At 44.1% G+C, this 25599-nt stretch overlaps 1 protein-coding gene across 8 annotated transcripts in view; it reads right to left on the bottom strand.

The window, feature by feature from the left end:
• Window positions 1-25599, bottom strand: part of ANKRD44 (ankyrin repeat domain 44) — a 218599-nt gene that overhangs the window by 102161 nt on the left and 90839 nt on the right. For 5 of the 8 annotated variants that reach the window (XR_014221467.1, XR_014221468.1, XR_014221469.1 and 2 more), the window contains exons 7-13: window positions 22465-22607; window positions 20969-21181; window positions 19113-19191; window positions 17165-17279; window positions 11311-11393; window positions 5760-5877; window positions 3094-3162 (exon numbers count right to left, since the gene is read on the bottom strand). Coding sequence is in view for 2 of the 8 variants with exons in the window: in XM_082229572.1 (XP_082085698.1) it covers window positions 3094-3162; window positions 5760-5877; window positions 11311-11393; window positions 17165-17279; window positions 19113-19191; window positions 20969-21181; window positions 22465-22607 (820 nt within the window). In the remaining 6 variants the exon portion in view is untranslated. The remainder of the gene's footprint in view (window positions 1-3093; window positions 3163-5759; window positions 5878-11310; window positions 11394-17164; window positions 17280-19112; window positions 19192-20968; window positions 21182-22464; window positions 22608-25599) is intronic. The other 3 variants (XR_014221470.1, XR_014221471.1, XR_014221472.1) reach the window with 1 other exon arrangement.

Below are 25599 nucleotides of genomic sequence, written 5' to 3'. Positions count from 1 at the left end.
GATTAGAAGTAGGCGCTCGGGATATGCAAAAAACCATGGGCTGCAGAGGGGGGTGGGGAGTATGGAGAGAAGAACTGAACAGACAGAGGGATGTGGAATGTTATTCACACAAAAACCCACTAAAAACTAAAAACAAGGAAGAAACAAGGAACACTCCTGAAAGAGAGGAAGGAGGATAGGGAAAAATGATGATGATGATTCTCCTTGTGCCTGTGAATTCCTTTTATAGGTTTTGCACCTGCAATACGTCAACTCTATAAGGGCATTCCAGAGCTCCAGCCAAGGAACTGGTGCTCCTCTCTATCTTGCTGAGGATGTAAACATTATTTTTAGCACCTGTGCATTCACTGAGAGGGGAGCACCGTCCTGCTTAGTTCTGTACAGTGGTACCTCAGGTTACAGACGCTTCAGGTTACAGACTCCGCTAAGCCAGAAATATTACCTCGGGTTAAGAACTTTGCTTCAGGATGAGAACAGAAATCATGCACCGGCGGCACAGCGGCAGGTCCCATTAGTTAAAGTGGTGCTTCAGGTTAAGAACAGTTTCAGGTTAAGAACGGACCTCCAGGACGAATTAAGTTCTTAACCTGAGGTACCACTGTACTCACCATAATAACAACTGCAGCTCCAGGAGCTTTCTCTGTGGTGGGGGGAGAGAACCTGTGGCCCTCCTCCTAGAGGCGGGTTTGTAACCCAGAACATCCGGGAGGCCATGTGTTCTCCATCCCTGCCCTATGAAGCCTTTCTTCATTGTGACTCTTTGTTAGCCTTTTCAACAAAGCTTGCCCTCTTACTTTGCTGCTTAACTAAGGGCAGGAGCTTAGCCATCATCTCCACCAAGACTTGGGAAAAGTATATCTTACATGGCCATTTCCGACCCTTGGGGAGGAGAGGGGGTTGCGGTCTGGCCCCTCCTCCCTCACACGCGGGGGGGCTGAGCTTTGCCCCCGCGAGAACTGGGGGAATCCCTGGGCGTGCTCTCCACCCGGTCCGCCAATCGCCGGGCTGGGGAGGTGTGGCCTAGGGTATTTAAGGCCAGGCACGCCCAGGGACCGCCCTCTTGACTCCGGTTAGGCATTGGCTGGGGTTCAAGTGGTATGAGAATGGTGGGGGGGAAGGAACGCCATCACCTTCCCCCAAGGAAAGGGGTAGTCCGGTAGAGGACTCCGGGGGGGCGTTGTCTTGTACGAAACCTTGGAAGGTAAGGGCCTCCGGCACGCCCCCGAGCGGTGACACCCGTGGGATCCTAGTTGGCGTACTTCAACAGGACCCCCACGGTTTGTGTTAACTCTTCCCGGTCACCATGCCGGGTAGTTGATAGGAGCCAATGCCTAAGGCCAAAACCTTCAATTCTTTAATCAATAAAGTTGTGGCCGTTTCATGCCCATTAAACTCAAACAATGTGTCCAGTGTCCAGGGGCATTGACACGCAACCAGAAACACATGTAAGCAGTGCTTTTTTTCTTTTTTAAAAAAATATGTTTAGGGGTACTCTCATTTTCCTACTCATATTGAAATACTGCCCCTCAATGAGGCCAAACTGTTTAGGGGTATGTGTACCCCTGAGTAAGGTAAAGGTAAAGCGACCCCTGACCATTAGGTCCAGTCGTGGCCGACTCTGGGGTTGCGGCGCTCATCTCGCTTTACTGTCCGAGGGAGCCGGCATACAGCTTCCGGGTCATGTGGCCAGCATGACTAAGTCGCTTCTGGCAAACCAGAGCAGCGCACGGAAATGCCGTTTACCTTCCCACCAGAGCGGTACCTATTTATCTATTTGCACTTTGACGTGCTTTCGAACTGCTAGGTTGGCAGGAGCAGGGACCGAGCAACGGGAGCTCACCCCATCGCGGGGATTCGAACCGCCGACGTTCTGATCGGCAAGTCCTAGGCTCTGTGGTTTAACCCACAGCGCCACCCGCGTCCCTACCTCTGAGTACACCCCCCCAAAAAAAAGCACTGCATGTAAAGTTAGGGAGCACTGGTTATACATACGCTTGGCAATATTTTTTAAAAAATGAGTGCTGCTCGATGACCTCTTTATACATTGGCACATTAATGCAGTTGGGGGCAAAAGCAAAGCAAAAATTGCTTATTTTTTATTTATCAAATCTATATCTCAACCTTCCTCCGGAAGGAGCCCAGAGAAGCAAATAGATACACAATTTAAGAGCAGAAACATTATAAACCAGTTAAAACATCCAAAAAGCTATTGCAGTCAAAAGTACTCTAAAAGAAGTTGCAGTTAAAAGCATTCAAGAATCCAAACTGTATTGGGAAAGAAAGAGGAAAGAATAAGCCATTGGTGGCAGGTGATTTTTTTAATAGAAAGAACAAAAATCTATTTTATGGATTCAGTGTAGACTGCACCTGTATTTTTTGGCATTACACTTCAGGCAGCAATATACTACAGGGGATGCCTTTTTCCTATCCTGCTCAGGCGGAGATGTAAATAAGGGGCAGCCCCACAGCAAAGTATAACCACTGCCACCATCTGTCTCAGTTTCTCATTCCCATCCTCTCATGCTCACACTTCAGCCTATCAAAAATAACCTAAAACTTCAGGAGGGAAGGAAAAGACCCAGTGCTATGAAATCAGGACCACGCTATGTACTCAGGGCCCTTAGGCAGATTTGAGATCTGGATGGAGAAGCCCAATGTTTCTCTGTGGCATTCTAGATCTGAGCAGAAATATGCCAGTGTTATGTATTGAAGTTCTCACCCTGGGCCAGCAGGGGGATACTGTAGATAGTTATGCAAATAAGGGATCGAAAGTGACGTTCAGTGATTGGATAGTTTTAGAAAATTGCTACAGTTATGTTGTAGTGGAGCTCCATATAAGCAGGCTGACTGAACCCTTCAGTTCAGTTCTGGCCTGTGAATAAACAAGAGCTGTTTGAAGAATCGCTGTGTCGTCTGATATGTTCACCCACAACTTAACAGCCAGCATCAGGAATTGTGCTATGTGGCTTTCATCAAAGGTAGAGTTTTATAAGTCAAGGATGAGCTTCCTTTAGTTTTATCTGTTATACTCATGTATTGTTAAGGCTAAAGTTCTTGTCTTTCATTTTTTTTTAAGTGCAGTAAATTACATACCTTCCATGTTTGTCTTTTTTATTGAAATCTGCTCCACTGCTCTGCAAGAGTTTTACACAATCAACGTTACTGAAAAGACAAAGAAAGGAAGAGAAGCCATGAATTGAAATAAAACAGACACTTCGCATTGATGGAGGGGCAGGGAGTTTCTCCATTAACAGTTCGGGGACTGGGAAGAACCAGATAGGATAAGCAATCTAAGCGAGAACAACTATTTGTAACAATCTCTTCTCTACACGCAAAAATCCTTGGAATGCCTTCTGAATTAGCCAGCATGGTCCTATTCAGGCAAATGGTACCAGGAACATGTGAGGGTAGCCATGTTCCTTTGACAACACCACACATGTTGGCTACGCCTCTGGTGGATGAGTGATCATAGGCAGTCTGATGGGAGCCATGAATAATTATTCCAAAGGATTGGGAGCCCCAGTTAACCTACTTTAAGTCATAATACATGCCACTGAATAAACCAATGTGATTTTCTTCAGAGCATATAACAAAGGACTATTTTAAATTAATGTATACAAATTTAACCCCAACCGTTTAATTGGAAAGAACCACTGCAGCCAATTCATTTCAAAATTTTGTTAAGACATTAAAGGCACGATTTATCAAGAAGTTCTCCTTCACAACCCTCACTGTGGTCAAGAAATCACAGTCCCCATTCATTGTTGCAAGTTTATTATGTGCAGGAGAACTTCCTTCAATGTGGGAGGTGCCTTTAGTTTGCAGTGCCCTTCAGATGACTGCAATTGCCATCATCTCATACCATTCAGCTCCCCAGCATTTGGGGAGCAGTATGTTGGCTCCCCCAGTATTGACGTTTGTTGGGCGCAGGGCTTATTATGAATGGAAGAGATGGACTTAAGCTGACATTCTTTTTCATTTTGTCTGTCTCTTAAACATCAGAACTGTACCAAACCCCTTGAAATCTGTTACCTGTTTAGCCTCTCTCAAGCTAAAACCTAAGTCCTGATATGCACAAATGTGGGAACGGTGGAAGTTAAGACTTGTTTCACGGCTAGTCTTTTTGATACAAGGGGAGGGCACAGTCTGTTAAAATGAAAGATTTGGCTACAGAATTACAGGATGAGGATTGCTTTCCCCTCTTTCTGGCAACTTGCCTTCCAGGATGGCAATTTAGTTATTTGGCCTGTATGAAAAAAGAACAAAGTGTTCACTTCTTTGAGTTGGTCTGGCCTGGATAAGACAGGCCAAAAAAAAATCTGCTCAGGCGGAAGATGTAGTAAACAACCATCTAGTGCAACTTGTGCCCTCTAACACAAGGCCACTTATTATTAATTCTCATCCAGGTTTAAATCAACCTTTAGGGTATTTAAGTATGGTATAGCAGAGGGCCCAGGTTAAAATATAGTTCCTTGTCTAACACAGTAGACATAGTAGACATGCTTGGTCTCACATAGTATCACATAGATCAGGTCATGGTGGCAACTCCCTTGTCATGGAAGGAGTAGCTACAGTCATACCTCTGCGAACGTCCGCCCCTTCGATAGTCCATTTCGGTGGACTTCCGCAGCAAACCCGGAAGTACCGGAATGGGTCACTTCCGGGTTTGCCGCTTCGCGCATGTGTAGAAGCGCAAAACCACTCCACACGCACGTCCAGAGCGATGCTCTGTCTAGCAACACTTTTGTCGAGCGTCCGGGCCTCCAGAATGGATACCGGACGCTCGATGAGGTACCACTGTACTGTTCCCCGCTGAGAGAGAAAAATGATGTATTAAATTAGCAGCCTGCTGAGAAGCAATGCATTCTATGCTGTGGTTTAGGATTACAGTGGTACCTCAGTAGTAGATAGGTAGCCGTGTTGGTCTGCCATAGTCAAAATAAAAAAAATTCCTTCCAGTGTCTGAAGAAGTGTGCGTGCACACGAAAGCTCATACCAAGAACTGACTTAGTTGGTCTTTAAGGTGCTACTGGAAGGAATTTTTTTTATTTTGACAGTGGTACCTCAGGTTGCATATGCTTCAGGTTACATACGCTTCAGGTTACAGACTCCGCTAACCCAGAAATAGTGCTTCAGGTTGAGAACAGAAATCGTGCTCCGGCAGCGCGGCGGCAGCTGGAGGCCCCATTAGCTTCGGGTGGTGCTTCAGGTTAAGAACAGTTTCAGGTTAAGAACAGACCTCCGGAACGAATTAAGTACTTAACCCGAGGTACCACTGTACAGGATATGGTGCTCTCTTTTCTGCAACTGGCATGTACGGACAAATGGGGCAGGGAGAAGATGGAATTTCATGTAGGCCTTGGATCTTTTAATTTAATGCTGCTCCCACAAAACCCAATTTATTGCGAGGGCCACACGATTCATTTGCAAGATTAAGCTCTGCAGATGGCATTTCCTACATGATAAACCACAGCAGTCACATGAGTGCTTAAGAATACAATGACTCAGAAGAGAAGGGAAGACTCAAATGAGGGCTGAGCAATCTATGATAGGAGAACGGTTATGTTTGCTTAAACAAGCACAGAGTTTATTTTTTCCTCAAGTGTGAGTTTGCATGCGTGAAACACAAAATACCAATGCTCGGAAACGTTTTTCTGCAGTCTTTCGCTATTCCTTATTTGGAACCAATTTATTTTGCGGAGAGGCCACAGAACTGAAATTATATATAACTTGGCAGTTACGATTTCAAAACCACTTACCCTCCTGCAGCAGCGGCATGGAGGCACGTTCTTCCAAATTTATCTGGGGTGTCTATTTCAAAGCCTGCAGACAGCACGTGCTCATTACTAAACATGGATACTATGCTATACTTTTGTCCTAGTTAAACCGCAAGAAACATTGCAGAGACAGAAAAATCAGTTAGTCAGAAAAAAACCCCAACAACACAAAAATTAGAGAATGCAGACACAACTGTAGTCAGCCAGAGGTTGTCATGGAAACGGACAGGGGCTGCTCAAGCTTGGCAGCTGCATAAAGAAGAACCGTAAAGTCAGAAAGAATCTATTTTCACATTCAGCCCTGTGCTATATAAGTATTTAAATCATGCAGCAGGCATTTATGAGGCAGATTGCTATCGAGAGAACTGACAGCAGGGCACGAAGGCAGAAAGCTCTGCAAAGGAAACAAGGGAGTCACAGAGATTGCCTCAGCAGGCCTCAAATAGGATTTTTATTTATTGATGGCTTCAGATTCTGTGCCGGGGGGGGGGGAAGGGTGACTTTCTAGGAAACTGCGAACGCTTTATATGGAAAACAGCAAAAGTTTATCGAAGCAAGGGCACGGTAAAAATTCACCATTAAGTTGTGGAGGGGATGGGTATTCTTTGGGAAAGGGAGAAAGGGATTGCGATTATTTTCCCCGAAGGGTGCATACGGACAATACATTCTCACATATGCGGAAATATTTCTGTCTGCTTTGTTTTGTGCATCATGCACATGGGTTTATTTATTTATTTCCTATTGCTGGGAGAAAGGTGTGGGGTCTTGTTGTGTTTTTTTTGTGTGTTTTTTTTGAGGAGGTACCTAATAAAAATCCCAAACACAGCTCAATTGGTGCTACTGTGGAAAAAAAGATGATACATTTTTACTGTTACTGTCCTTGGCATATTTATATGCCTGTGACAGCATATGAACTGATGAGCGGACAATTCCCTCTTACGCCTGAGCAGTTTTGGAACTATTTTTGGAAAAGTTGTAAACTGATTTTTTATTTTATTTTTTAAGTTTAGTAGAAGACTAGTGTTTCCTCAGTGAACGGGGGCGGGGGGAGGGCAGTAAAAGGCTACACCCAAGCACAATAATAATCATACTACTGTTACCACCTCTATAAAGAATATAGTAGTACAGTTGTACAACATATGTTTTGCATTCCAAAAAAGACTCCTGTTTGTAAACCGCTTTGAAGGGTTTTTTTTTTAACAATCAAGTGATGTATAGATTTTATGAAATAAATTGACACAGCCACTGTCAATAGGTGTAGACGCTATTAAGCTAGATGAACCAAAAGCCTGTGTCAGTATAAGGCAGCTTCTATGCTTCTGAGTCACTTTCACTTGCCCGGCCACTTTCCCAAAGGGAAACCTTAAAAGGCTTAAAAGCCTTCAATAGCTCAGGATACCTGAAGGACTACATCTCCTCATATAAACCATCTTAATCTGAAGCCCTTCTTTGTGCGACTCCTCGTCCACATGTGGCCCAGAGGGTGACAAACATGGCCTTCTCTGTGGTGGCTCCCTGTTTGTGGAATGCTCTCCCCAGGGAGATTTGAATGGCACCTTCATTATATATATTTTAGGCGCCAGGTGAAGGCATTCCTCTTCAACTAGGCCTTTGGCAGATTAATATTCCACAGCCTTTTAAATGGCTCTGTAGGAAGGGCAGAGGGAGGTTATTATTTGGCTGCTTGGCTTTACTTATTTACTCGTCTTTATCCTGTATTTTATTCTGTGAACCGCCCTGAGATTATGAAGGACGGTATATAAATCTAATAAATAACAATAACAATGACAAACCTGGAAGATGGTTAGAAATTATGATATATGTAAACTGCTAAAGATGAAGTAAAATCAAAATCAGATAGGTGGGACTTGGGGAAGCCCACTTAGCAATGTTTAGAAAAATAAGGATATGACAAGAATTTGTTCGTATTGTTTGTCTTTTCTGTGTTTTTTATTTGTGTTATAAAATGAATTGAAAAAATTGAAAAAAACCACTAACAAACCTGCTCTTTACCACTGAATCAGAGCAAACATCAATAGGTTAGAGTGATGTTTGCTCCAATTCAGCATTCGAGTGGGTCTCCCTGAGGAAAGTATGGATGATCCCTAAGAGATATGGAGAGGTGCAATCCTAAACCATTGCACTACTCTCCTAAATTTGCACTACTCTCCTAAATTCGCACTACTCTCCTAAATTTGGAGGTGCAGCTGCCCAGTTACGCTCCGCCGGGTGGTTCGCTCTAGTATTGGTGGCCTTAAAATTAAGCAGACAGCTGGGCTGCTAAAAATGCAAGGACAAGGAGAGTGGCTTATCCTCCCTCAGTGCAGCAGCTTTAAAAAGGAACAGTCAAGTCATAGAGGTGGCCTCTTCAGCAAGCTGCCATTGTACCTCAGATTAAACAAAGCACTTCTATCCATGCTTAGGAAGCGGGGACGTAAATGATTAATGCTGACAAGTTTCTAACCATACACTGAACAACATGTGGGGCGTTTTAAACGACACGTTTTTCCCCCAGAGGGAAGGGAAGCTCCGTTTTCGTAATGCAGGGGTTGTTCCCACATTACAAAATGGCCTACTTCCCCAATATTTTTGACACCGGAAAATGTAGAACACCCGTGGCCTAGTCACGAGGAAGGAGAGGCCTCTGTCTGTGCAAACGTTTCGGGTGTGGATTGGGATGAAACCATGTGTGATCACATTTGCGTGGCACCAACTTTCTGTATGCGAAGCCAGTAGTGTGGCTTCATAAGCGTGGCTTCTGGTTTTTGAAAGGGCTGTCAGAAATAAAAGCCCGAATGGCAGTTCACGATGCCATTTCCACACCAGTTACTGAACCTTCACGTTCAGAAGCAATGCCCTTAGCAATGCCCTAACCAAGGCTGCCTTCACATGTCTTTTAAAGAGAAGATAGCTGTTTACAGTGGTGCCTCGCAAGACGAATGCCTCGCAAGACGGAAAACTCGCTAGACGAAAGAGTTTTCCATTTTGGAGGTGCTTCGCGAAACGAATTTCCTATGGGCTTGCTTCGCAAGACGACAATGTCTTGCGAGTTCCTGCTGGTTTTTTTTCCTCCCCCCCCCCCCTTTTCTAAGCTGCTAAGCCGATCCAATCAGCAGATAAGCCGCTAAAAGCCGCTAATAGCGCTAATAGCACTAATCCGCTAATCCTTCAATGGGCTTGCTTCGCAAGACGAAAAAACCGCTAGACGAAGAGAATCACAGAATGGATTCTTTTCGTCTTGCGAGGCACCACTGTATTTCCTTCACATCTGAAGGGAGGGCGTTCCGCAGGGCGGGCGCCACTACCAAGAAGGCCCTCTGTCTGGTTCCCTGTAACCTCACTTCTCGCAGTGAGGGAACTGCCAGAAGGCCCTCGGCGCTGGATCTCAGTGTCCAGGCTGAACGATGGGGGTGGAGACGCTCCTTCAGGCATACTGGACCGAGGCCATTTAGGGCTTTAAAGGTCAGCACCAACACTTTGAATTGTGCTCGGAAACGTACTAGGAGCCAATGCAGATCTCTCAGGACCAGTGATATGTGGTCCCGGCGGCCCCTCCCAGTCACCAGTCTAGCTGCCGCATTCTGGATTAATTGCAGTTTCCGGGTCACCTTCAAAGGTAGCCCCACGCAGAGTGCAGCCTTGGTTAGGGCATTGCTAAGGGCATTGCTTCTCCATTCCATTTAAATTTGCAGCCAAGTGCAAAAAGCAGGAAACAAAACTAAGATTCAAGAACTATTTAGATTGGCAAGAGGGGTTCAGTTGTTTTAGTAATTTTGAGGAGAAGGAGCAGTACATGGGGGGGGGCTGAAAATGGTGGGGCATCTGAAGGTGCAGGCTGAGATGTGGGGAGCCAACACATGAAGACACCAATAGTGCTAATGCTAATGAAGGAATTTTGTTAGACGTGGTAGAAAGGTGGGGATATTGGCTTGGGATAGTTGGGGCATTTTAAATAAAATTTAACCTAGTCACTGCTTCTGTTACTGGCCTCCACTCACACATCAAAACTGGTGGCGATGGATTTGGTTCCCACCCAATGCATTTGAGCTTAAGACTCTTGATTTATGCAGTCAGGGACATTAAAACTGGTACAACATAAGGTTTCTATATCCTTTTAGCCAACTTCATCTATAAATAATATTAATATTAATATTATATAAATAATATGGATTATAGTATTTCTGAGTTCTTACACATGCAGAAGATAATAATAAAAACTGTATTACATCCAAATCAGGAATCTAAAATATGATAAAGCGTTTTTAAAAAAAGGCAGCAAGGGGAAACCAATTTCCTAATCTTACAATGCACCGAAGTTTTATCGTTCACTCTGAAGAGCAACATGATCCTATACTTGTCTGCTAAGGTGCTGAGAGTTGTTAAAGGTAAAGGTACCCCTGCCCGTACGGGCCAGTCGTATCCGACTCTAGGGTTGTGTGCCCATCTCACTTAAGAGGCCGGGGGCCAGCGCTGTCCGGAGATACTTCCAGGTCACATGGCCAGCGTGACAAAGCTGCATCTGGCGAGCCAGTGCAGCACACGGAAACGCCTTTTACCTTCCTGCTAGTAAGCGGTCCCTATTTATCTACTTGCACCGGGGGGGGGGTGCTTTCGAACTGCTAGGTTGGCAGGCGCTGGGACCGAGCAACGGGAGCGCACCCCGCCGCGGGGATTCGAACCGCCGACCTTTCAATCGGCAAATCCTAGGCACTGAGGTTTTACCCACAGCGCCACCCGCGTCCCGCTGAGAGTTGTTAGGAGACCCCTAACTCCCCTCACTGAGCTGTGATTCCCAGAGTTCTCTTTGGAGAAGGACTGATTATTAAGCCACTCTGATAATTATAGCTCTGTGAGGGGAACAGGGGTCCCTAACAACTCTCAGCACCCTGAAGAAACTACAATGCCCAGAATTCTATTTTTTGGGGGGGGGAAGCCATGACTGTTTCAAGTGGTATGATACTGGTTTAGATGTGCAGTGCAGGTGGGGCCTAAATCCAGTGAGATTTACTTCCAGATTATGTGGATGCAGAATTGAAATCTAAGCCCTGGATCCCAAGTTGCTGTTCCATTGCAGGTTTCCAATGGCATGGAAGGGGGGTAGGAATTTTTTCCAGTTTCTCCTTGTCCTTGCAGCATGCCACCACGCTCTTGGAGCAGGGTCTTCCAACCCTATGGAGCAGATTTTCAGGTTACTGCAGGGTGAAGTCTTGAAAATTGCTCCCCCCCCCCCACTTCCACCACCAGGAACATACCATAAACAAAAGTTCCTAATTCCCTATGGCCATCAGGGAAGAAAAAAGCATACGTTGTGCTTCAGACACAAGCAGTACAGATGATAGGAATTCATACGCATGCACATAGGTAGGGGTTTGCACAAATAAGCACATGCAGCTAGTGCCACAAACATGAAACAGGAAATGAGGCCTTTAAATTTTAGTAACGTGAGCACACAACGCTAACCAAAAGAAGGACCCACAAGCAGCTCACTTGGCAAGGTTAACTGAGCTTTGCATTTTCTTCCTCCTTTGCTTACCTGATGACAGCAACTTCCTACAGCAGTCGGCATGGGCATTTAGTGCTGCCAAGTGTAAGGGGAACATTCTGTGGACGCCGCATCTGAAAAACACAAAGGAACCTCTGTGCAAACCCTTTCAGAAGGAAATCAGTTGGACCCATCTCAAAGTTGTTGTTGTTTTAATCTACTCAAGAGGGAAGTTATTTAAGTGCTGGCTGTCATCTCAGGGAAACCTAGGCAAATTTAACAGTCAGGGAGTAGTATTCAACCACTGTATTTTTCGCTCTATAAGACTTTTTTAATCATGTGAAAGTACATGTCTACAGTTCATGCAAACAGTTTTATCCTTACCATAATGTATAAGCAAGTGGTGAGAAAATACAGATCTTGCTATTGAAACACCTTAAAGACAAATTACGGTAAATAGTTGTGCCAGAACTAAAACAACTGGAATTTGTCCCTCTCCACTCCCCAGACATGCCCCCCCTATTGTCCTCGAATCTGCTCTGCAGAGTCAGGGGAATCCCCAGAAGAATCATAGAATCATAGAATCATAGAGTTGGAAGAGACCACAAGGGCCATCGAGACCAACCCCCTGCCAAACAGGAAACACCATCAGAGCACTCCTGACATATGGTTGTCAAGCCTCTGCTTAAAGACCTCCAAAGTAGGAGACTCCACCACACTCCTTGGCAGCAAATTCCACTGTCGAACAGCTCTTACTGTCAGGAAGTTCTTCCTAATGTTTAGGTGGAATCTTCTTTCTTGTAGTTTGGATCCATTGCTCCGTGTCCGCTTCTCTGGAGCAGCAGAAAACAACCTTTCTCCCTCCTCTATGTGACATCCTTTTATATATTTGAACATGGCTATCATATCACCCCTTAACCTCCTCTTCTCCAGGCTAAACATGCCCAGCTCCCTTAGCCGTTCCTCATAAGGCATCGTTTCCAGGCCTTTGACCATTTTGGTTGCCCTCCTCTGGACACGTTCCAGTTTGTCAGTGTCCTTCTTGAATTGTGGTGCCCAGAACTGGACACAGTACTCTAGGTGAGGTCTGACCAGAGCAGAATACAGTGGCACTATTACTTCCCTTGATCTAGATGCTATACTCCTATTGATGCAGCCCAGAATTGCATTGGCTTTTTTAGCTGCCGCGTCACACTGTTGGCTCATGTCAAGTTTGTGGTCAACCAAGACTCCTAGATCCTTTTCACATGTACTGCTCTCAAGCCAGGTGTCACCCATCTTGTATTTGTGCCTCTCATTTTTTTTGCCCAAGTGCAATACTTTACATTTCTCCCTGTTAAAATTCATCTTGTTTGTTTTGGCCCAGTTCTCTAATCTGTCAAAGTCGTTTTGAAGTGTGACCCTGTCCTCTGGGGTGTTAGCCACCCCTCCCAGTTTGGTGTTATCCGCAAATTTGATCAGGATGCCCTTGAGTCCATCATCCAAGTCGTTGATAAAGATGTTGAATAAGACCAGGCCCAAGACAGAGCCCTGTGGCACCCCACTAGTCACTCTTCTCCAGGATGAAGAGGAACCATTGATGAGCACTCTTTGGGTTTGGTCAGTCAGCCAGTTACAAATCCACTGAGTGGTAGCATAGTCAAGACCGCATTTTACCAGTTTCATTACAAGAATATCATGGGGCACCTTGTCAAATGCCTTGCTGAAATCAAGGTAGGCTACATCCACTGCGTTCCCTTCATCTACCAGGCTTGTAATTCTGTCAAAAAACGAGATCAGGTTAGTCTGACATGACTTATTTTTCAGAAATCCATGCTGACTATTGGTGATCACAGCATTCCTTTCTAGGTGCGCACAGACTGTTTGCTTAATGATCTGCTCCAGAATCTTCCCTGGTATTGATGTCAGACTGACTGGGCGGTAATTATTTGGGTCCTCTCTTTTCCCCTTTTTGAAAATAGGGACAACATTTGCCCTCCTCCAGTCTGCCGGGACTTTGCCTGTTCTCCAGGAATTCTCAAAGATGACTGCCAGTGGTTCTGAGATCACATCTGCCAGTTCTTTTAATACTCTTGGATGCAGTTCATCTGGCCCTGGAGACTTGAATACATCTAAACTAGCCAAGTATTCTTGTACTATCTCCTTAGTTATTCTGGGATGTGTTTCCTTTGCTGAATCATTTGCTCCAAATTCTTCAGGTCGGGCATTGTTTTCCTTGTCGGAGAAGACTGAGGCAAAGAAGGCATTGAGGAGCTCAGCCCTTTCTGTGTCCCCTGTTTGCATTTCACCATCTTCTCCTCTGAGTGACCCCACTGTTTCTTTGTTCTTCCTTTTGCTACGAACATACCCATAAAAGCCTTTTTTGTTGCTTTTAACCTCTCTAGCAAGCCTGAGTTCATTCTGTGCTTTAGCTTTTCTGACTTTGTGTCTACACGTGCTGGCTATTTGTTTGAATTCCTCTTTGGTGGTTTCCCCCCTTTCCCATTTTTTGTACACATCCTTTTTTAATCTTAACTCAGTTAAAAGTTCTTTAGATAGCCACCCTGGCTTCTTTAGGCACCTTCCATGTTTCCGTCTCATTGGTATTGCCTGAAGTTGTGCTTTTAGTATCTCCCTCTTAACAAACTCCCAGCCATCATGAACTCCCTTTCCTTTTAGTATTACTGTCCATGGGATCTCACCCAGCACTTCCCTAAGTTTTATGAAGTCGGCTTTCTTAAAGTCAAGAAATTGAGTCCTAGCATGCTTGGCTGCTCCTTTCCGCTGTATAGTAAACTTCAGAAGAGCATGATCACTCGCGCCTAATGATCCTTCCACTTCTACCCCACTAACCAGATCATCAACATTGGTTAGGACCAAATCTAAAATGGCTGTTCCTCTTGTTGCTTCTCCCACTTTCTGGACAATGAAGTTGTCTGCAAGGCCAGTGAGGAATCTGTTTGACCTTATGCTCTTGGCTGAGTTTGACATCCAACAAATATCCGGGTAATTGAAGTCCCCCATTACTACTATCTCCCTTCCTTTTGCATGCTTGGCCATCTGTTCCAGGAAGGCATCATCTATGTCCTCCGTTTGGCTTGAGGATCTATAGTAAACTCCCACAATGAGGTCCCTGTTATTCTTCTCTCCCTTAATTTTGACCCAAATGCTCTCACTTTGGCTTTGAGGTTCTAAATCTTGGATCTCTTCACAGGTATACACATCCCTGACATATAACGCCACTTCTCCTCCTTTCTTGTCTGGTCTGTTTCTCTGAAATAGATTGTATCCCCCCATTATTACATTCCAATCGTGGGACTTATCCCACCAGGTTTCAGTGATGCCTATTATGTCATATTTAGTTTGCTGTACCAAGAGCTCAAGCTCATCTTGTTTATTTCCCATGCTTTGCGCATTAGTGTACAGACATTGAAGTCCATTAATCATTCCCCCGTGTCTCTTATTTAAGGATTTTTTCCTCCCACCACTAGGTCTGCGTGCTGTTTGCTCCATTTGGTCTATGACATTTGGATGATCATCTTCATCAATTGATAGGCTCCTACCTTCAGGAGCACTGTCTCCCTCCCCCCCCCCATTAGTCAGTTTAAAGCCCTCCTGATGAGGTTTCTGAGATTTTTGGCAAAAACATTTCTCCCAACCATTGTGAGGTGCAGCCCATCGCTTGCCAGAAGTCCATCTTCAAGAAACTGCAGTCCGTGATCTATGAATCCAAACCTTTCCTGTTTACACCATCTGCGAAGCCAGCTGTTCACTTCCACTATTTTTCCCTCTCTCCCTGGGCCACGTCGTTCAACTGGGAGGAGAGATGAGATGACAATTTGTGCATTTAGTTGCTTCAATTTCCTGCCGAGAGCCTCGTAGTCTCTTTTGATCTTCTGGAGGCTATTGCTTGCAGTGTCATTGGTTCCCACATGAACCAAGAGGAAGGGGTATTCGTCAGTGGGTTTTATGATTCCTTGCAGTCGTTCAGTTACATCTTGGATCTTAGCCCCGGGGAGACAGCACACTTCCCGAGACATCTTGTCAGGCCCACAAATCACTGCTTCTGTTCCCCTCAGAAGGGAATCCCCTATCACCACTACACGCCTCCTCTTAGGTTTGGTCGGGGTTCTTCCATGAGCTGTCCGTTCCAAGGTCGCCTGCACATTCCCTGAGGACTGACTTTGCTGCTCGTCTTCATTTACCTGATCGACTGAAATGAGGGAGAGATCCTCAAATGGAGTCTGCTCTTCGTCTTCCATGCTAGGGGAGAGGACCTCAAAGCGATTGTGTATTTCTAAACAATCAGAACGAACCCTGGGCCTCCTACTTCTTTGAGTCACGTTTCTCCATATGTCTGGCTCCTGTGTTGGTGAACTAGCCTCCTTCTCAGGGGAGTACCCTGTCTCCTCCTTGATGGAGACGGTGTGGTCTGTTGCTTCCAAGAGATTTAGGGGGTGCACTGGAGGAGGAGAGGGGGGAGATTATTCTAATATAAAATCTGGAATCCTTGCCCGGACAGAATGATCTGCTTAATGCTAGGTTGAATGCAGCAAACAAGCACCGTGAGTTTCCTAATGGTGCCTTATTCGGCTCCGAGTTTAATAGACCACTTTCATGCTAACACAACCCCTAGCAAGAAGCCTGCCATATCAAACACTTTGAAATCTCTGTGACACACAAATATGAGGCCAGACAGGCTGGCAAAACCATTGCAATAATCTGCAGAGCTCTTCCATGTGTTGCAAAAAATAAATAAATGGTCCAACGCAGCTTCTGTCTTCTGATAGACCAGATATTGCATAATTTCTGTCTACAGCCTAAAAATATTCCCATCTGAATATAAACCGGTCTTTCTCCTGCAATGCGCTCCCTCTGCTACACCAGGGATAAGCTGATGACCCAGCTGTCCGCGTCTTGATTTTATCCCATATCCCTTTATAACACATAACTATCTCAATCAATGACCTTCTGCTTTGTTTTCTGCTCATTCCACAGCAAAATCCCTACTGCTCGACATCTGCTTAGAAGATCACAATAGGATCTTGACAAATGGGTGTCTCAGAATTTCATTCTAGATCCCAGGCAACTAATTTCCTTCTATAATGGCTGTCTTCCCAATACTTCCAAGCCGGCTTTTCACTTCACTGGGCATTTCAGCCACTGACAGAGGTGTTTTATTTGATCAACCTACAGGTCACTGAAGCGTGTAATAGAAATTTTGAGCAGATAACCCAGATTGCTCAACCTAGTTTTCATGCTGGCGTTCTTCTCTCCTTTTTTTTTTTTTTTTTTTTTACCTTAAACACTTAGAAAAGGAGTAGATTGAAATTTATAAAGGAAGAAGCCAAAAAGGTTGCAGTTCTCAAAATGGTCATCTCCCGACCCCCCTCGCCTCTAAATCTATATAGAGCAACGATCTAAACACTATATAATTTTCAGTTTTCCACTGCAAATAGAAGCATAAAAAGTTCTTAAACTGTGTGATCCAAAAGACAGCAACGTAACCAAATTAGCTTTGCAAATGTTATATACAGTGGTACCTCGGGTTACATACGCTTCAGTTTACAGACTCCGCTAACCCAGAAATAGTACCTCGGGTTAAGAACTTTGCTTCAGGATGAGAACAGAAATCGTGCAGCAGTGGCGCAGCGGCAGTAGGAGGCCCCATTAGCTAAAGTGGTGCTTCAGGTTAAGAAGAGTTTCAGGTTAAGAACAGACCTCCAGAACGAATTAAGTTCTTAACCCGAGATACCACTGTATATAAAAACACGCTGACTCCCGCACCATCCACAGGCCGGACTGAGAAGGCGATCTGGCCCCCGGGCCTTAGGTTGCCTACACCTGTGCTAGCATATTCACAACAAACCTTATACAGTCAGTCATTGCTAAACCATCCAAAAAATGTATTTCTTCAGCAACTTACCTGGCAGCATCAGCTCCACTGGTTATTAGGGTGTTAATCAAAAGCTCATGTCCATATCTTGCAGCCACGTGGAGAGGGGTGTTGCCATCCTTATCAACACAGTCAATTTCACCTCCTGGAAATGACATTTTTAACGCAGAAATAAGGATCAAGTGCAATTCAGCTACATTACTCACTAGGAATATAGGTCACTCATCAACACCAGCCTGAAGAGATGATGCAAATTATTTTAAGCCTTCTCACTAGTCACAATATAAACTATTTCGGGGGCAGGGTAAGCTAGGCATTAGCCACGCACTCACTGTGTTCCTACAGCAGAAATAATGACTGAGTGTGTGATGTTTTATTATACAGGCTCACCTGGAAATTACTGCCATGCAATTGTGAAAGTTTACTTAATAATTCCCCTCTTGCTCATATAAATAGGGCAACTATATCTGTTCAACTTCAGAGCATTTAATAATCTCTTTCGATAGAAAGCTAACATACTTTTAACGATATATGCTAAGTTTTGAATGCAGTTAGCAAGTTCACCTCTAGCTCTGTCTTGCAACTTTCTAGGTAAGATTTCTTCTTTTGTGGAAGTTATTTAGTTCAGTGTGTGTCTGTGTGCGTGTGCGTGTGTGACATCTCTACCAAATATGCTGAAATATTTTATTCATGTTGCTTCTCCAGTAAGTGTCAATACATTGGTAACACATCTTATGGTACGTTATCATTCATCATCATCATCAACAACAACATATTCTACTCACCAGTAAAGGATGCTATAAAATTTCTTTTTCAGATTTAGGCAAAATGAATATCTAGGTTTTTTGTCTTAAATTTTCTTTGGCAGAAAATATTTTTTGAGGGCAGAACTAGATATGATGGCTTTAATCTAAACCCCCAATCTACCATGGAGGGCACCAAGTCTGGAGACGCTGACCTACATTGTCCATATATATCATAAAACTCATTCTTTATCATGCCCCTCGGCAGCTTTGTCAGATGACGAACTGACAAAATTAGAAAGAACCACCTCCATCATCTGGTTTGGCTACGGCCAAGCCTGCATACAACTAAACTATCAGGCAATAACAGTTCCATACCTGGGTGTACTACCTTATTAAACTGACTCCCATTGGCCTGTACTGACTGTATTGATTCACAACTGTTAAGAGCAAGTGGCAAGATAAAGCAAAGCAGCAGGTAGAAGACTGCTAGAATTACTCAACTGGGAAGGGCTTATGCTCTGTATTAGAAAATAAGACTGCATGTCATCGCCTACGAATGGAAAGCATTCCACAGTCTGCTGCTGATAAATGGTCACAACAACACAATCCAATATACAGTCATTTTACTAATCTGTGGGATGCCCTACCCCAACAAGATATAATAATAATAATAATAATAATAATAATAATAATAATAATAATAGTTTATTATTTATACCCCGCCCATCTGGCTGGGTTTCCCCAGCCACTCTGGGCGGCTTCCAATAAAACACAAATACAATAACCTATTAAACATTAAAAGCTTCCCTAAACAGGGCTGCCTTCAGATGTCTTCTAAAAGTTTGGTAGTTATTTTTCTCTTTGACATCTGGTGGGAGGGCGTTCCCCAGGGCGGGTGCCACTACCAAGAAGGCCCTCTGTCTGGTTCCCTGTAACTTGGCTTCTCGCAGCGAGGGAACCGCCAGAAGGCCCTTGGCAGTGGACCCCAGTGTCCGGGTAGAACGATAGGGAGCCACCAGCTCTTTCTTAATTCAGGAAGGAAGTCAAAACTTGGTTGCTGCTGTGTCTTTGGGCTGATCTGATTTGAGCTGGGTGGGAGTTGGACACCACTTTGAAAACTTTTACAGAAAAGCAACTTATAAATAAATTTAAATTAATTGAAACTCAATGAATCCCCCCCCCCCATTAATGCTTTCTTTGGATCAGGAAGAAAACAGGAAGAACCTTCTTACCATTCTGAATTAGAGTTTGAGACCGCGTAAACCTCCCATGCACGGCTGTCATGTGCAACGGACTCTTCCCATCTTTACTCTGTCAAAAACAAAACAAAATGCCCCAAACTGACCGCTGCCATTTGACCACCATTCAGTTTAATCATAAGAACGGGGTTGCAAGGTGTCCAGAAATGTTACAAGTTGTTAGTAAATCCAGCCATTCATCTTTGACCACCTAAAACAGGCTTCCTCAAACTCAGCTCTCCAGATGTTTTGAGACTACAACTCCCATCATCCCTGACCACTGGTCCTCCTAGCAAGGAATCATGGGAGTTGTAGGCCAAAAACATCTGGAGGGCCGAGTTTGAGGAAGCCTGACCTAAACTCACTATCAGTTTGGAAGTGAAAGAGAACCACCCAAAAGTAAGATAGTGGTTTCATTCAGAGGTCTCCCTAGGTGTGCAGAAACATATAAGTTTGTGTTTTGTTTTGTTTTTAAATTAAAGGCACCAGCCAAATGGTATAGTGTGCTTCCAGGACCTACAGAATGTTGAGGGCGCAGAGATATTTCCTGGAAAGTGCCCTCACCATTGCTGTGAGGGAGAATACCAAAGCTACAATAAAATCCTGGATTTCTCCATTGTTTTCTACAGGCAGCTCTCACTTCTACCCAAAAGGGATAAAAAGAATCACAGGTTGGGCAAACTATGTGAATCTATCAGCTACAACTGACTGAATCCTGGAAAGACAGAGGGGCTGTGACAGGAGGTTTCTGGGCCCATAACCTGTTGTTGGGATACTGCCAGGGAGTCCGAGGCATCGGGCAGCCTACAGGCGGTCTCTCGACTCCCATTGGCACAGCATCAGTCAATTAGCGAAACGAGCCTCAGACGCGTTCCAAATCTCATGCACGCCCTTTTCGCAGAGTTTCCACAACGGAAGATTCACCCAGGAGAGCATATTTTACAGCTTTATTCAATGTTGGTCAGAACAAAGGGAAAACATGACTGCTCGAGGAAACAGCCAGAACAAAAAGCTATATACAAAACGGAAACTCCCTGTGTGCAGGAAGTATGCAGGCTTGTGACACACAACAGCCTGCTCCCTTCTTAAGGTGGAACGGAAATATCCTAACAGTGGGTGGGTGGTTCTCAAGTCTAGATAATTGGTCAATTCCCTACTTTAGTTAAGGTCGTATTCCCCCTGAAGGAGGAGGTTCCTAATCCCCTCTCTTTCACTACAGACCCCTGTGACCTCAGTAGCTACGAGTGCCTTTCCCCAGCTTTGGCCAGAAAGAAAACTACGGCTGTTTCTGGACCGGGATGACCGCACCACAGTCATCTACGCGGTGGCAATCTTCAGGCCAGATTACTGCAACGTGATCTAAGTGGGGTTGCCCCTGAGGTTAGTCCATAAGCTGCAGCTGGTACAAAATGTAGGGCTCAACTGCTCAATGGAGCAGAATATTGCCAACATATCACCCCACTGTTGAAAGAATCTCATGGGCTGCTAATGAACCACTGGGCTAAGCACAAAGTGCTGGTTTTGGTGATACAAGTGAGGTGTAGCGGATAGGAAGCATGGAGAAAGGGGACGGTCTGTGCATGAGAAAAACAGGCAGTTTCAGACATAAACTGCCCCACTGGCGTGGATGGGATACCATGGACGTAAAAACATAAAATGCAAAGAGGTGTGGATGATGGTGTGACTATCCCATATTCTGTTAAAAGTGGAATGAGAAAGAAATGCAATATGTGGAAGCATCCCAAGAGGAAGCCAACAGTTGCCTCTGGGCTTCTGCTTCCATTTTCACCCAGTTTGCAGAGATCAAGTTCAGGCAATTAAAACTAAAGGTGTCAAATCTATTGTTTTACCTGAATGTTAACATCTGCTCCATTATTCACTAACAATTCCAGACAAAGAGCTCCATGTGTAGAAGCAGCAGCAAAATGCAGGGGAGTGAATCCACTGTTATTAGGTTGGTTGACATTAGCTCCATAGTCAATCAGCTCGTTAGCCACAGAATCCTGCCCGTTATAACAAGCAATATGAAGTGCAGTATTTCCGTAGACGTTCATTTCATCAATCTGCAACAAAACAAGGCCAATTTAATTAAATTACAGACATCGGCTCCCTGGCCTTGCCTAACCCACCGCTGACTGCATGTTGACATAGCAGGAGGGTTCCAGGACATGATTTTTTACTGAATGCAAGAGATTTCATTGACAAAAATACTCCAGTAAATAGCAATTAATTAGGTATGTAGTTCCCTTTAGACAAGAGAAAGAGAGAGAGAGAGAGTTCCCCGTGGAAAATAATAAATAAATCAATGTAGCTATGAACTAGAAAGCTTTTAACTAGACCCATAAATAGGGGGTGGGGGAGGAGGTTTCCCCCCCTTCAAAGTCTATGTGAAATGACAGTGAAGAATAACAAGCCTTAAGTCTTGAAAATTTTCTAAGTGGAAGAAAGCATTATTTCAAGAAAATAGGAAACCAACACTAGGAAATAGGAAAATCACACTACGAAATAAAGGTGATAATTGTAAAGAACTTACTTTGCTAGGGGTGTCAAGTCCCATTGTTCTGGTTTATTTCCAAATGAGACAATTGAACTTTAATGCCCCTAACAAGGAAATATTTCTTCTGAAACCTCTCTCTCTCTTTTTATTCGAACCTTTTATTTCATGATGCAACTTTTTAAACAAAATCCATTGTGTTGCTTATCTTTTTTGATGGAACGTGTGTCTTCATTGTTTTGATGGAAATCGTCAAGGAGAATCTTTAGACTGCCTGATCTTTTCTGGCATTCAATATAAATTTCGAAGAAAAATAATAAGAAAAAAGAGGTTTCCCTGTCCTCACACTTCATCTAGGTTAAAGAACTCTATATCATTGCTGAATAGATTATCTACTTTGTCAGGTGAGGGAATGACACTGCAAAAAATGGAAAAAGTCTGCCCATCAACATGGAAGTTATTATCCTCATTTTCCAGAAGTACAACTGGTATATATAACAGGTTTCAGAGGTACCTCCCCCTATATATGTATCCACCCACACTCTGAATTCCAATTTTTATTTCAAGCCTGGTGGAGAAAGGAAGGCAAGATAATCACACCTAAACATGTCACTCTCAACTGCTATGGTATATTAGCATCATGGGCAAGAAATAAGAGAAAACCAATAACTCAGGTGACAAAATGGGTTCCTCCATAAACCTTACCAATGAGAGAATAAATTTTAGAAAGGCAGTGAGAATCTAATTTCATAGCAGGATGAAAATTCCAACAGGAAGGAATTATACCGATTAAAATCACAGTGTGCCCTGTGTTCACTAGCCTTTAAAAAAATATTATTAATTGCTTCTTACCTCCACACCAAGATTGAGAAAGTGTTTCACCACACTGATCTGCCCATTCGACGCAGCAGCATGAAGTGGAGTGTAACCCTTCTTATCTTTACATGTCACCTCCGCACCGTGACTGATCAGCAATGCAACAACTTCCAAGTGGCCTTGGAAAAGAGAAATGGGGCATTACTCGTAAATCAAGTAACTCAAGGTGATCGTGTTAGCGTTTCAAGCCCTAAACGACTCAGGCCCCCAAACCCTAAATCATAGAATCATAGAGTTGGAAGAGACCACAAGGGCCATCGAGTCCAACCCCCTGCCAAGCAGGAAACACCATCAGAGCACTCTAACTCTAAAGATCCAGGACTCAATGTTAAAATAAGTTGAGATTTCTCTCAACCAGATTCCCAAATATCTTAGCCAGATTCCCAAATATCTAACTTTTTTTTTACATATTTTCAAACCAGACATTTTTTCTAACGTATTTTTCAACTTATCATTTCTAATGTCATAATAAACAGCAATGGAGATAGGGGACCAGCTAGTCTTGTTCCTTTTTCTATCTGGCATTTGTCTGAAAGAATATTATTTATTAAAATATTTGTGGATTGATCAGTATAGATCGCTTTAATTCCAGCCAGGAAAGATTTCCCTATTTCCATTTTCTCTAATACCTTAATCAAAAATGGCCAAGAAATATTATCAAAAGCTCTCTCCACATCTAAAAATATTAATGTGGCCTGTTTTTCATTTCTCACTTCCAAACACTCTATTAATTAGATACCTTACATTGTCCTTCATTTGTCGGCCTAGTAAGAACCCGGCTTGGTCTCTGTGGACTGATGTAGTTACCATCTTTTTTAATCTGTTAGCTAAAATTGTAGCAAATAGTTTATGATCACAATTCTAGGACTCGATGATCAATCAAGGCCCTACTTTGCCCCACAAAACAGAAGCTGATGCTAGATTACTCTGCGGCCCTGGTAAGTTGTAGCTCAGCAGCAGAACATCTGCTTGGCATGCAGAAGGCCACAGGTTCAATCCCTGGCAGCTTCTCCAGGTGGGGAATATCCCCTGCCTGATGGGCCACTGCTGCCAGTCCGTGTAAAAAGGTAAAGGTAAAGGTACTCCTGACCATTAGGTCCAGTCATGGCTGACTCTGGGGTTGCGGCGCTCATCTCGCTTTATTGGCCGAGGGAGCCGGCGTACAGCTTCCGGGTCATGTGGCCAGCAGGACTAAGCCGCTTCTGGCGAACCAGAGCAGCGCACGGAAACACCGTTTACCTTCCCGCCGGAGTGGTACCTATTTATCTACTTGCACTTTGACATGCTTTTGAACTGCTAGATTGGCAGGAGCAGGGACCAAGCAATGGGAGCTCGCCCCGTCGCGGGGATTCGAACCGCCGACCTTCTGATCGGCAAGCCCTCGGCTCTGTGGTTTAACCCACAGCGCCACCCGCATCCCGCCAGTCCGTGTAGCCAGAGCGAAATGGTCTGAGACTGTACAAGACTGCTCCTTATATCAATCAGTGCATTTTTCAGCACCACAAAGACTAGAAAATTTGCTTTGAAGCCCCAAGGTGGGACATCTGCCTTGCATACAGAAGGCCCCAGCTTCCATTTTCCAGGTAGGGCTGGGAATGTCCCCCTGCCGAAACTCTGGAAAGCTGCTGCCAGTCAGTGCAGCCCACACAGAGCTAGGTGGATCCGTGGTCCGGCTCCTCAAGCAACTCGCCAACTCCACCTCCTTCCCTGCACGCCCTTTTGGGTGCTAAGATTGGCAGAAGGGGCATACCACCACTTATGTGGTCTACCACCCATTTGATTGAAACAAGAATTCCAGTGGTCCACCACTGCGGTTTTCTTAATTCACAAAGAATAGATCTCTTAACAATCAAGTTACAACAAACTGGCAGCCTCGTACCCAGCATTACCTGGGAATTTTTAAAAAACAAAAAACCAGTGCAGTTTTGAAAGTTTCAGTCCACCATCTTGATTTAAAATGGCATCCAGTTATATCCAAGCAGACAAAAACTTGCTCCTTGATCTCAGGAACCACCATACAAAATTTGGTTATGATATGTCAAGAGCTGCCCAAATGTACAGGGAGCAAACAACCTTCCAACATGCATAGCAGATACAATTATGATCCTTTGTATACATTCCTGCTTAAAATCTTTCTTTGAAGTTATGTCGTGGCTCTGATCAAGGTCCTCCAACGTAGCAAAATGCAAAAATCTGTAGTTACTAGATAATCCAGCAAAAATTGTATTGTGGGTCACTGTTGGAGCTTCTCCCCTTCTACACAGTCCTGCAGCGAGAAACTTCAAAACGGGGGCAAATGTTTTGAATAAACACACTGTATTTGCCTTGGAGAAATGTCAAACCACCTTCTAGTGTGTTCACAGGTTGACTAGGAAGCAAGCTGAATGTATTTCTCATTAGCGCAGATTGTAGAAGTCATGGAAGGGCAGCAAATTCTTCATTGTTCGTTTTTTTTCTTATTGTATTTTTACTGCCAGGGAGGGAGGTTTTCTGCCTTAGATGTCAAAATATATTCACTAGCATTAGGAACTATGGTCCTTTCATGGAGAGAGATGGGGAGAGAGAGATTTGCTTCTCTGTCTAGGGTAGTGAAAGACTTTGGCCAACTCTCTTAACACAAGATTGGGGGGTGGGGGCGGGGGTGTACACCAGACATAGAAAAAATAATAATCACAGGGGTCATGCCTTGTCTGGAGGGTGAGAGGGGGACACAGACCCATAGAGCAGGTCTATATTACCCAGTTCTTCCATATTCCCTCTGTTTATTTTGCAGACAATCTTTTCTTACTTTCCCCTTTATTCAATGGGCCAGTGACAAATCAGCATGACAACGTTAGGAGGCTCCAAAAATAGTACATTATTAATATCATCAATTGAACCAGCTGCATGAATCAGTCAAGACAAAGACACTTTTGTAGACCTCTCTCTTGAACTGTTTTGTCTAAGGGAACTTTTGGTGCAATGAACATGGAGAATCCTAAGCCAAGAAAAAAAGGGGTGCAAAACCAACACGTTTCAAAGAACTAAAACAGGTATTCCTATGAATGAGTATGTGAATATAGAAATATAGAAATAATTTTAAGTAGTTATCTATTGAATTCTACCTTCAGC

Source organism: Podarcis vaucheri (genome assembly GCF_965113315.1).
Source record: "Podarcis vaucheri genome assembly, chromosome: 1".
Lineage (NCBI taxonomy): Eukaryota > Metazoa > Chordata > Lepidosauria > Squamata > Lacertidae > Podarcis > Podarcis vaucheri.
Note: the sequence above shows the minus strand (reverse complement) of the source record. Positions and strands in the feature narration are given on the sequence as shown.